Below are 12,898 nucleotides of genomic sequence, written 5' to 3' on the forward strand. Positions count from 1 at the left end.
CCAGAGCTCTTACCACCTTCAGTAACACATATGATGTCAGCAACACTAGCTTATCATCCTCATGCAGGTCTGCACTTGACCCTCGAACAACGGGGCTTTGAACCGCATGGGTCCGCTCCCACGCGGATTTTTTTCCCGTAACTTCCGGTGATACCATGGATGTATTTTTCCTTTGGTTTTCTCCGTAATATTTTTCTTAGTTTACCATATCGTAAGAAGGCAGAATGTCGTACACATAACATGGGTCAACCAACTGTTGATGATGTCAGTGAAGCTTCCGGTCAGCAAGAGGCTATTAGTGGTTAAGTTTTGGGGAGTCAGAAGTTTTAAGTGGATTTCCAGCTGCATGGGGGTGGGGGCCCCTGACCCCTGCCTTGTTCAAGGGCGAACTGTATTTCCCATTTTCCGTCCCAAGTGTATACATGTGTTACTATAGATGTATTTGTTTTGTTTTCTAGGGTTAGCCTCCTTTTCTTTGAGCAGTGGGTCTGTGTCAGATTCTGTGGTTGGTCTTCTAGCTTATGACACTGACCTCTTTGCGTTCTGACGCCATCTGGGGGCTGCGGGTGACATTGAGATTGGCTTTCCTGCTCGAGAGGGCGCTACATTCCACTGAGAGGAGGTGGTGAAGGACCACAGCCCTTTGGAAATCTGGGTCTTGTGGAGATAAGGGGAAATGTTCCTGTCCCGTTTCTTTAAGAATAATGATGACTGTACCTGTAAAGTTGAGTCATTTTGAAAAATGGAAAAGTCTTCCGGCCGTCATTCCACGGGAGCCTTGATTCGCCTCACAGGGTGGGTGCCTTTGTTCTGTGCCCGAGGCACTTCTGTTGAAGCCCGTGAAGGGGGCCGGAGCGTCCTCCTCCTCCCGGAGGGGAGCTGGGCTCTGTGGAGCGGAGAGAAAAACCTGTCCGAAGGTTTTTGGCCGTGGAAAGCCTGCGTGCTCAGGTCCGGTAGAAAAGCCTCTGAAGCCCTTTCACTTTGTGCTCTTGGGACTGGAATTCTGCTTCCCACAGTCTCTCCCCCGATGTCATTGTTTCCTGAGTGTCCTTCAGCCATAACACGTCAAGAGCGAGAGGGGGTTAGAGTAGAATTTGAGGGGGAAATTATCAGATTACTTTTTCTTTAATGTAAATCGTTGTTTTCTCCTCTCAAAGATCGTTGGGAGCCACTTTGAGAGAGTAGTTTGGCGCCGGGAGTTATTGCTTCTTTTACAAACACTTAACAGTCTTCGCTGCTGCAAACGGATACTCTTCTTCCCATTTTTAAAATAAGGTGAAAAGGTTTGGGTCCCCGGGTCAGTGGCTCACCTCTGTTAGATGAACTTTCGTCACCAAGGTTGAGACAAAGAAAGGATTATTTCTTGTAATGTGATAAAATGCTTCTAACACATCTTCTTGGATGGTTTTTGTCCATTCGAGGAAGGCACTGATGGGTAAGCAAAACCTAAGTCCTTACAGTACTTACTGTATTTGCTGTGCTTGGCCCCTGATGCCTTAGAACTGTAGTTTTAAATTTGCCATTTGAACTTTTATCACAGTGGGTCATCTCGTCTGGTTCCCGCTTGTGCCGAATTTCTCCTTTGACCGTGGTGTCTTGACTTAGGTCAAGACATCTGAAGAAAATCTACGTTAGGAGAGAGAGACAGGTTGATAGAGGGAGTCCACAAAGGTTTCGGGCTGGATTTTCCCAGCCGAGGGCTCAGAGTTTGTGCTCTCCTCCACGTCCCCTAGCGGCATGGCGTGCTCCCGATGAGCCCTTTGATCTCGGGGTGGGTTCTGAGGGGTTCTCCCTGACCCCGCTCCCTTGCCTCCGTCCCAGGGCAGACAGTCTGCCCCAGCCACCGTGCCCACGCCCCCACGCCCGGTGCGTCTCCGTCACTGCTTAGCTTTCCGCACCATGGGTCCCCACCCAGGCTGCAGAGCCCAGCCAGGACCCCCTGGCCTCGCCCACCGATTGCCGCTCCCCGCCTCGAGATCTTGGAGCGGCTTCCTGCCTCTGAGATCCACGCTTTTACTCTGCTGTCGTTTATCGTCTCGGTTGTGAGTGCCTACGAGCAGATCGAGCGTACAAATGAGTTGTAAACGTAACATTAAGAAGGGCAGGATTGTGCCTTCGGTGTTTGTTCCTCTTTAACCTCTCTCCTTGCGCTCCCTAGGACTGGCTTTAATTTTGGGATAATCACACCAACCCCGTCTTCTAATGTCACTGCCGCACAAGGTACAGTCTCTCCCTGCACGGCGCAGCGTTTCTTTTGTGTTTTCTCTAAACAGGTGCTGGGTTTTTGTACAGATGTGTTGACATTTTCCTTGCTGCTGAGTCTTGCTTAACGCATCTGCAGCAAGTTTGGTGTTGACAGTGTGCCTTCGAAATAAGCCGCATTTAAGAAACTAAAGGGGAGGACTCCTGTTGACTTTTTAAATTCAGAACAAGGAACGGATTTGCTTCTGGGAAAGCAAGGCTGTGCTTTAAATGCGGATGTTGACATGTGAATTAGAATTCCTTTCTCCATCTGCTCATCCTCACAAGACCGGATTCGTCTTCTCTCCCGGATAACCTGTCGGCAAACACACTCGTCCTTCTGTGTGTTGTTACCTAGCCATCAACCGACATCTTTTTAACGGTTAAGAGAATTTGAGGACCTGTAAAGAAACCAAATGTATTTTTTAAGTGCCTTCTAGCTCTCCGTTTAAAGAACTAAGTTTATGTTTCCTTTATTTGAAAAAGCAAGCTCTTCCTATGAAAGTGATATATTCTAAAATCACGTGTCGTACCCCTGAGGTTCTGTATTTCTTTTGTGTTTCCTCTTCTGCTTCATTTCCTTTAACACAGGCTCTTACGAATTTTCCAGCGTTACTGGAAATCTTATATGAATGTCACGTGTTAATGACCACATAGTTTCTGTGATTTATTGAACCCATTTACCTGCCGAATATTTAGGTTATTTCCAGATTCTCCCTATAATGAACAACACACTGACCGTCTTTCCTCCGTTCGCCTCTCAACAAGCTTGTTTTGAGCGTGTCCTCTGTGCCAGCTCGAGTGGAGGAGGTTTTGGGGAAAAAGGGGTCCCTTAAGATCCGGGGGCAGATCGGGGGCTGAAAGCACAGCAGACCCTAAACCTGGTTTGTCTGTGGCACTTAAAGGGTTGATGGTCTCCTTCCTTCCTTTCTTTCTAGAATGGTGATTGTTTAAACTGTTTTTGTAACCTTTGCCCACTTAGATGTGGCAGAATACCCCCGAGGCTCATCTTCTCCCCTGTCCCACTTTCCAGAGCAAAAACAACTCCGTGATCTAAAAGGATTAAGAGGAACAAAATAATAACCGGCGGAGGTCATAAGTCAGACAGGAGGGAAATGCAGTGGTAATTCTGTAAACATTTGAATCACCACGAGACTAGACAACGATCCAGAACCATAGGCAGCTCCGTAACAGCAGTGATACGACAGCAGTGATACAACAGGAAATGGCCCCCGGGGAGTTGGGGCCCTGCGGCCTTCCCAAGAATTTGTGACGGCCAGACTTCTTAAAACAACATGGAGTTAGAAATATCAGTAAACACTGTAATAGACCAGTTTTACTTCGTAAACTAAAAAATTGGGTTACTTTTATTTATCGACCACTTACTGTTTGACCAGACCTTTACCTGTGTTTCATTCCGTGTTTATAACAGCTCTTTGAGGTAGCTACTCTGACTACACTTATTTTCCAAATGGGGAAACTGAGGCCCAGAGAGGTAAAGTAGCTTGTCCAGAGTGGTGCAGCGAGCAAGCGGCAGAGCACCCGGCTCCAGGGCCCGTGCCCTTGACCAGGAGGCCACACTGCCTCTGTAAGAGGGCTCACCAGGAAGTAGCCCTTTGTTGTGCCTAAAGATAGTCGTCTGTGGACTGACACTTTCTTAGTCCGTAAAAAACACAGCAGGAATTTCCATGTTGGGTCAACTCCCGGCCTACCGGGAGGTCCATAGGCGAGCACCGCGTCACAAACGTTCTCGAGGAAAGCGCACCCGGGGCAAACGAGACAAGATACCTTTTTTTTCTCTTTTGGGAGAATACTGTGAATTTCCTGTATTCAGACGGTGCTGTGTACTTGCTGTGACGTAACGGTCACGAAAAGGACATTTGCCTTCCTCACCCGTGTGAGCTAACTCAGAGCGAGCGCTCCTGTGAAAAAGCCTTCACTCTGTGTCCCCGAGGAAAAGCGCTGTGGTTGAGCATCTGTCCCTACTGTATCGAGGGGAGACCGGGCTTGGAATGTGATGGGTCGTGTTGCGCTAAATCCAACCCATTTTCTCATTTCTATTTCTTGCTAGGGGCAGCACCCCCCACTAAAGAGCCAAACCAGCTCGACGCGTTCCCGTTTGGTGGGGGAGGCAAACCCTTCTATGAGACGGTTCCTGAAAGCTCGCCGCCCTCGGGGATGACCGCATCAACCACCGCTGGAGCCACCGCTGCCTCTCCGGCAGAGTCTGCGCCTTTAAGCAGCAGACCTGTGGCCCCTTCTGGAATCGCTCTCTCCACCACCTCTAGCAAGCCGGAACCCCCGCCATCCAAGTTGGGAGAGCTTCTGTTTCCGAGTTCTTTGGCTGGAGAGACTTTGGGCAGTTTTTCAGGACTGCGGGTTGGCCAAGCAGATGATTCTACAAAGCCAGCCATGAAGGCTCCATCCACAGGCCTGACTAGCGCACAGCCAACCAAGACTTCAACTGTCCCCTCGGGGTTTAGTTTTACCAGCCCTCCTGTGTTAGGGAAGCACGCAGAACCCCCCGTGACCTCCTCTGTGACCGCAGCCACAGGGGCCCCTCCGGCAGCCACCACCAGCACGGGCACTAGCAGTCCCTCGACTGGCATTTTCGGCGCTCTGCCCGTAGCCAGTGCGGGATCCTCTGGAGTTCTGGGTTTCGGTGGGCTGTCCCTAAGTGGTAGCAAGACTAGTTTTTCCTTCGGAAGCCAACAGACGAGCAGTACAGCGCCCCCACCTGCCCCACCGTCAGCCACAACTGCCGCTCCCCTGCCTACATTGTTCCCCATGATGTCGTTTGGTAGCCTCCTGAGTTCAGGGTCTGCTCCCACCCTGCCCGCGTCCTCTGGTAAGAGCGCGGAAGAGGCCGCGTCCTCGGCCTCATCCGAGAAGCCGGACAACGGCGACGCCTCGGTGTCTGCGACCTCGCTTCTGGGGCAGCCACCGTCAGCCCCGCTTCCCCAGGCTCCTCCGCAGACTTCTGACCCGGTTAAAAAAGAACCTGCTCTGGCACAGCCCGCAGTCGGCAGCCCGGGCCCCGCGGCGTCCGGCGGCGGTCTCGCGACACCTGCTGCGGAGGCCACGCCAGCGGCCCACGCGGGCCCTGACGTCAAGACGGAACTGGCCTCCCCAGCTTCCACGCTCTCGGCTCCCGGGCCGCCTGCCGCCGCCGCGGCTACCCTCCCGGGCGCGGTCCCCGTGGCCGTTGAAACCCCAGGTCCCCCCACCACCTCCAGCTCCGTTTCCAGCGCTGCTCCGAGCCCGGCCGCGGAGACCGCGGCGTTTGGGACCGCCACCTGCGGCTCTTCTGTCTTCGCTCAGCCGCCCGCCGCCAGCTCCAGCTCCGCTTTCAGTCAGCTCGCCGGCCCCGCAGCCACCGCCCCGTCCGCCGCCCCCGTGTTCGGGCAGGCGGCCGCCGGCTCCGGGCCGGGCCTGTTCGGGCCACAGGCGGGAGGCGCGGCCGGCGCGGCCGCCACCGCCGCCGCCACGCCGCCCGCCAGCAGCTCCGGCTTCGGCGGTCCCGCTTTTGGCGCGTCGGCCACCGGGGTGTTCGGACAGACGACGTTCGGGCAGGCCCCGGCCTTCGGGCAGTCGACGAGCAGCCCCGCCAGCGTCTTTTCCTTCAGCCAGCCTGGGTTCAGCTCGGTGCCCGCGTTCGGCCAGCCCGCGGCCTCCACCTCGGCGTCTACCAGCGCGAACGTCTTCGGTGCCTCCTCCAGCACCAGCAGCTCCAGCTCCTTCTCGTTCGGACAGTCCTCTGCCAACACAGGAGGGGTGCTGTTTGGCCAAAGCAACCCTCCCGCGTTCGGGCAGAGCCCCGGCTTCGGGCAGGGAGGCTCCGTGTTCGGTGGCACCTCGGCCGCCACCACGACCACGTCATCTTCTGGGTTTAGCTTTTGTCAGGCTTCAGGTAAGAATTTACGGAAGACTCTCTCCTCTCTGTCATTTGAAATATTTGCGGGGGAAGAAAACAAAAAACAAAAAAAACCTGTATTGCTTTTGAGTTAAAAGGGAAAACGAGAAATGCAAAAAGGGCGCTTGGAGCGCCGGCGGCCCCACGACTTTCCTTGGCCTCGTCACCATAGCTGCAGTTGGGCTGCTCGGCAGATTCTCCCGTTAGCCAGTTCCATGGGGAAGAACACAGGCATCTTTAGCTTAAGGTCCTGGCAAATAACGACTCATAAATCTGAACCTTTAAATCTGGAAGTTGCTTTGGAGGCTATTCCGTCCCAAACCGTCAAGGTTCGAGGAGACCCATCTAATGTCATGAGGTGCTAAATCGTGGAGCCAGAACCAGACTCCGGGGTGCCTCGTCCTAGTTCACTGCCCTGCCAGCGTTTCATATCCTGCCTCCTCTGACACCTTCTTGCTTGCTAGAAGGGCAGATACTTACATTTGAAAAGGGTTTTTTGCCTGTTTTCAGCGTACTTTAAAAAAAAAACAACCCATATCTTTAAATGTTCCTTTTTTTTTTTTTTTTTTTTAAAGTTTGTGTATTTATTTATTTTGAGAGAGAGAGAGAGAGAGCGCGCAAGCAGGGGAGGGGCAGAGAGAGGAAGAGAATCCCAAGCAGACTCCGCACCATCAGCGCAGAGCCTTGACGCGGGGCTCAAGCTCATGAAACGCGAGATCGTGACCTGAGCCGAAACCAAGAGTACAACGCTTAACCGACTGAGCCACCCGGGCACCCCTAAATGTTACTACTTTTTAAAGCAAAACATAACCACTGTTGCGTTTCCATTTCAGCTGCTTTCACTTCCACAAGTTATCAACAGGACAATTTGAGAATATTTTCTAAGTTTCAATTTCTAGTAATTAAGGAAAGGCAATTTCTTCAGCAATTAGGCCGCAGGGGGGAAACAGGGATTAATGATTTCTTGGTGGGCAAGAGTATAAGTGACTGCCCATTCGTTCACTTGGTGATGATTTATTTGCAGATGGTTTATAATTTATTAGCAAGGAAATTTAGTCCGTCCATCCGTCCGTCCTTCCTTCCTTCCTTCCTTCCTTCCTTCCTTCCTTCCTTCCTTCAGCAAATGTTTGTTAAGCCCCCGCCGGGTTCAGCTCCAAGGACAGACAGAGTGCCGAAAGACAGTTCTGAGCTCCACCTGCTGCCCTGTCAGGAGGCCGGCCTGAGTTCTGGGGAATGTGCTCATGTGGTGTCGCAAGGGGGAAAGAAAGGCCTGGGGAGGCTTAAAGAGAAGGGTGTTCAGCGTGCTCTTGGGAGCATCCTTTTCTCTGCAGTCTGAACTTGACAGTCCCTCAGGCACAAGTATAATCAAACTGTTCAGACGCAAGTATGAACCATTGAAGCAATCTTCTTTCATCTAGTAACAATGTGGAAAGGTACCTGAGCAGTCTGCTCCAGCCCTGGTGGAGGAATTGAGCCTTGCCTGAGCTCACCTACCTAGAGATCAGTGACAGGGATGACCATGGAACTCCTGTCTTCCAGCTCCTTGGCTCGGGCTCTTTGGTTGCTAACATGCAGGCCCGCCTGGTTTTCCCAGGCCCAGTTCATAGCAGCACCTCAGCCCTGTTACGCCATCTAGAAAAAAGAGGAAGTACCTCAGGAGAACCTGGTGTTTGAGATCAGAGGAAACCAAGGAGTAAAAACATTTGTGACGTTAAGTCAGTCACTGGAAAGACTCCTTGACCGCAAAGTAAGGAAAAGCTATCCTGAGCGTGGCCCACCCTGCAGTCCGTACCAGCCTGGGCTTTGGCAGGAGACAAGGATTCAGTGTTCAGGATTTGGGAATTTACAGTCTAATAAAACGTTAACGATGACCCGAGAAAGGCCTTCATTACTCATAATTTTCTCCGTTGCCTATATAGGAAAACAGATTTTATTCCTGAGTCCATTTGTTATCCCGTATCTTAGAATGCCATCTGAAAACAAAATACTTGATGTCGTAAAAGACTCATCCAAATTAAACTTGTTTTCTTCTTATTTTCCAGGTTTTGGGTCTAGCAACACTGGTTCTTTGTTTGGTCAAGCAGCCAGTACGGGCGGGACAGTCTTCGGCCAGGTAAATGATGTATGTTTGCCTCCATCCGTGTCAACATGTGTCAGACCCGTCCACGTTGTTCCCACACAGTGTAATCGGTTCGTACTGTGTGTCGAACGCCAGCAAACAGCCTCACATGGTTCTCAAACTCTGCCTTCTTTAGCTCCCTTGGGGACACGGAAGTCTCAGCCTCTGATTCGAGAGAATCGCTACAATTTTGAGCCCCCTTTTTTTTTTTGACAGTCCTCTAGGAGAGCACTTTAAAAGCACAGTGCGTGAGTTCTTTCAATCTTCTGCCTGTTCTGCTAGGCCAGGGGTTGACCTACAGTTCGTGGGCTGAAATCTGCTCCTCGGCCTTGTGGTGTTTTGTTTTTTGTTCTTGGTTGTTCTGGTTTTTTTTTTTTTTTAAGGTCCTTGAGCTAAGAATAGTTTTTACCTTCTTAAATGGTTGTTTAGACAAAAAGAATAATTTTGAACAGAAACCAAGTATGGGCCCTCAACTAAGCTATATGTCCTCGTTTCGGTGACCTGAGTTGCTTCAGTGTGTCTAGCTGTTATCTGTGTGTGCACACGGTTTTAAGGGCTTTACACAGATTGACTCACGTAATCGTTAGTGCCTCTCTAAGGGAGGTGCCGTTATTATCCCCATTCCACACATGAAAGCAGCAGGGCCCGGAGGAAATGCGTTGTTACATCACATGCCAGCTGCTTTCAGATCAGAATAAAGAAAGATACTCTGATGTATCAGACGCGATGGTGGCTTTCCAAAGGTGGATTTGGTATTTGTCCATTAATTAATGAAACAGCAGGCATATTAGATGTTTCTTCCACATCTTCCAGAAGGGGTTTTCTTTATCATCCTTTTCCTTTGAAGACTAGGCTCTGCCCTAGTCCGTGATCTTTGGCACTTCGGAGCTGGTAACAGCAGGTTAAGTCATTTAAACCAGGTTCCTCGCCGGACGTGGCTAAACATGGCAGACAAAACATAAAAACCATAGTTTTAAAAGCACTGGGCAGCTGACAAGGTGTTTTACGAAGGAAAATGAGTACCTATGGAAGTGATTGGAGCATAAGAGCCAGTTTTGCCATGAGGGCATTTCTTCATCTGAGAGAATTATCATTTCCTATTTTAATAGTTGCACAGGACAAAGGGACAGAGATCACTGAGATGTGCACAAAGTGGGGAGTATAAAAGAGACCCTCCCCCAAGGCAAGCCGGGACTCCAGATTCACTGGTTTCGGCTTGTGAATGTGGCCCGACAGGATCGTAGGATGGTGATGTCTGCAGATGTCCGGCAGAAGCAGCACCGACCCCGTTTGACGAAAAGCAACTTAACTCTAGGCCTTGGACACTTTGTAAGGACATTGATTCCTACGCCTAAATGAGTCCGTCACAAAAGGAAACAAGGAACTGTGAGCAAGGGCCAGAATACACATCAGACATACATTTGTAAAGACTCCTAGACTATAAAGCAGCCATCGTTTTACGAGGCCAGTAGGAATAAAAGGCAAAATTCAGCATACTAGTAAAGAATGGGAGATAAAGTGTCATAGCTGAATTGAAAAAGAACCACATGGAACTTAGTAGAAAATATAATTGAAATTTAAGATCCTGGAAATCTAAAATCTCTAGACCCAGCCGAAGAGAGTAATAATACGTTGGGACAGAGATCAGCAAACTTTGTGCAAAGGGCTAGATAGTAAATATTTTAGACCTTGAGGGCCACATGTAGTTTCCATCACAGCTGCCTAATGCTACGCAAAAGCAGCCATAGACCGTAAATAAATGAATGAGCATGATTATGTTTCCGTTAAGTTTTATTTACAAAAACAGGCAGTGGTCTGGATTTAGCCCACGGAGCTATATACTTTGGTGACCCTTGAACTATAAAAGGTAGGTCAGATGAAGTTATCTGGCATGCATCATGGAGAGCAAAACAGACGGAAATGTAAAAGCAAAATCTTAGAAAATTTAACATTTAATCAGAGGAGAAGAGAGAAAGAGAAAGAATGTATGACAGAATTAGAGAAAAAGACACATTTCCAAAACCAGTAGAAAACACTAACCCACAGATTCAAAAATCCAACAAATGCCAAACAATGCGTAAAAGGAAACTGATTCCAAGCCCCATTATACAGAACTATAAAGAAATAACGTTAAAAGCGCTCAGGAGAAAAGACGGGTTACCTTCAAAGGGGCAAGAGTTGGATTCACAACTGACTTCTCAGCGGTGACAGTGAAAGCCAGAGATGGTTGGTCTACCTGGAATTTCTAGACCTCATGAAAAATACCTTTAAAGAGTGAAGGGAAATCAGGACGTCTTTCAGACAGATACTGAGAGAATTTATGCCTAGCAGACCTGAAGAAAATTCTAAAAGATACTCTTCAGGCAGAAGGAAAATCTGACTCCACTAAAATTACGGCTCTGCTAATTTTGGGGTAAAGCAAGCCATGAAATAGGAAAATTACAGCCTATAAAACTGACGGAGTAATTGCATTCAGGATATATAAACAATACAAATCGAAAAGAAAAAAGACAACTACACCCCCACTGAAATGGCTAAAATTGAAAGGGCTGACAATACCCAATATTGGTGAGGGGGTAGAGCAACTAGAAACTCCCACGTGTTGGGGGGAGAGGGGGGCGCATACATCCGTATAACCACTTTGGAAAAGCACCTGCTACTGTCAAAACTAGATACACAAAATTCCTATTGACCCAGCGTATCTGCTTCTAGACATGTAACCAGCAGAAACGAGTGCCTTTGTTCACTAGAAGGTATGGATACGAGTGTCGCTAGCGGTATATTCATAGTAACTAAAAACAAGAAATGCATACCAGCTGAAGAACGGATAAATAAATTGTGATATGTGTATTCAGCGGAATACTATCAAGCAGCAAAATCAAATGTGCCGCTTATCTACGAGACAAAAGGGGTAAATCCCACAGACGTAGTGTTACGTGAAAGAAGCCGGACACGAGAGTCCAGGTACCTAAAGAGGGAAATACAGGCGAAACTTTGCATGATAGAAATCAGAAGAGTGATTGGTCTTAGGGCATGAAACATGGGATACAGAGGAGCCTTTTAGAGCACTAAAACGACGTTTGCTGTCTTGAACGGTTATAAACAGTTACGTGTCAAAACTCATTGAGCTCTCTACACAGAAAATTGGCGAACTTAAACACAATAGAAAATAGGCAAAAGGTTTTCTAAGAAGAAGATACTGTTGGTTGCACGACATCGTGAGTATACTCGATGCCACTGAATCGTACGCTTAAAACCACTGGAGTCGGTAAGTTTTACGTATATTTTATTAGTTTGTGTAAAGAAGAAAAAATAAGAGACTATAAGAGCTAGAGGGTAGCCAAAGGACCAAGAAACATACTCAACCTAATTAGCAATACAAATCAAAACAACAAAGAGATCTACACCTATACGACAGCAAAAATTAAAAGCCCAACGATACCAAATGCCAGCGAATGTGCAGAGCAAAGGAAATTTGCTTCCACCCCTGGTCAGGTTGTGATTTGGTACAACCACCTTCCAAGGTGGCATGATTGGACAAAGAGAGGCAGCTCCAACTCCCATGTGTGTGCTTTGAGAGAAACTCAAGAGCGTGGGCACCAGGTCATGGGATTGTTTGTAGCAACTTTGTTATAATAACCAAAAACTAGAAGCATCCCAAATGTTTATCAGTATTCCAGTGGGTAGATGAATTTGTATTATCCTGGCGTAGCATTTTATCCAACTAGGAAAATGAATAAATTGGAGCCACACGGGGGACTCACAGGCATGATGTGGAGCTGAGAGATCTAAAACTTACTGTGATAAACTCCGTATTGGTCACTAGCCCCCCGCCGCCCTACCCATATTCTTCCTTCGCAGAAATTACGTTTGCAGTTGGAGGGGCCAGAAGTTCAAATCAGTTTTTTGTTGTTTTGTTTTTTTGTTTTTTTTGCTGATAACAAGGGGCTTTCTGTGTTGCATTTATTGCTGTGTGCTCATTTTGTAGGACTGTGGCTAGCGCATGATGCACACTGTAAAAATGTATGAACTTTCAGATGATAGGAGTATCCTCAGAAAAATCTTAAGGGTAGAAGGTAGATTCTGGCTAGGATACAGAAGACCTTAACTCCTGTTATAACAGCAAGCAAAATCCATATAGTGGAGAAATCACACTTACCCTGTGGTTATTCGAATTATCTTGTGCTGTGTAACAAATGACCCCAAAACCTAACAGCGTTTATATATCTCCAGTGATTGATTTTGCTGTTGGCTCAGAACTTAACTAGAGCTCTTGACTAGAACGTCAGCATGTGACTTCTCCTTGTGGCCTGGGCTTCCTCACAACATGGTGACTGGATTCCTGGGAGAAATTTCAAGAAAGAAAGGGAGCAGGCAGAAGCTATATAACCTTTTATGACCTCGTCACAAAGCATCACTTGTGTGGCATCCTGTTATTCAAAGCAGTCCTACAATCCCACCCAGCTGTAAAAGGAGGGGAATAGACTTCACCTCCTGCTCTAGAAGAGCTCATGGGTCTAGAAATACTGCTGTGACCATCTTGAGAAAACGGTCTGTCCCAGTGGGACTCAGAGTGGCAGAACGCCTTGTGGAGTTGACTTCCAGAGACGGGAGCCCGACGTAGG

General features: G+C 48.5%; 1 protein-coding gene across 6 annotated transcripts in view; it reads left to right on the plus strand.

Annotated features, from left to right (window-relative positions):
- The window catches only part of NUP214 (nucleoporin 214), a 95,711-nt gene that overhangs the window by 59,083 nt on the left and 23,730 nt on the right, over window positions 1-12,898 (plus strand). For 4 of the 6 annotated variants that reach the window (XM_045468589.1, XM_045468588.1, XM_045468586.1 and 1 more), the window contains 3 exons: window positions 2,159-2,220; window positions 4,313-6,151; window positions 8,197-8,267. In XM_045468589.1, coding sequence (XP_045324545.1) covers window positions 2,159-2,220; window positions 4,313-6,151; window positions 8,197-8,267 — 1,972 coding nt within the window. The remainder of the gene's footprint in view (window positions 1-2,158; window positions 2,221-4,312; window positions 6,152-8,196; window positions 8,268-12,898) is intronic. The other 2 variants (XM_045468590.1, XM_045468591.1) reach the window with 1 other exon arrangement.

Source organism: Leopardus geoffroyi, chromosome D4 (genome assembly GCF_018350155.1).
Source record: "Leopardus geoffroyi isolate Oge1 chromosome D4, O.geoffroyi_Oge1_pat1.0, whole genome shotgun sequence".
Classification (NCBI taxonomy): domain Eukaryota; kingdom Metazoa; phylum Chordata; class Mammalia; order Carnivora; family Felidae; genus Leopardus; species Leopardus geoffroyi.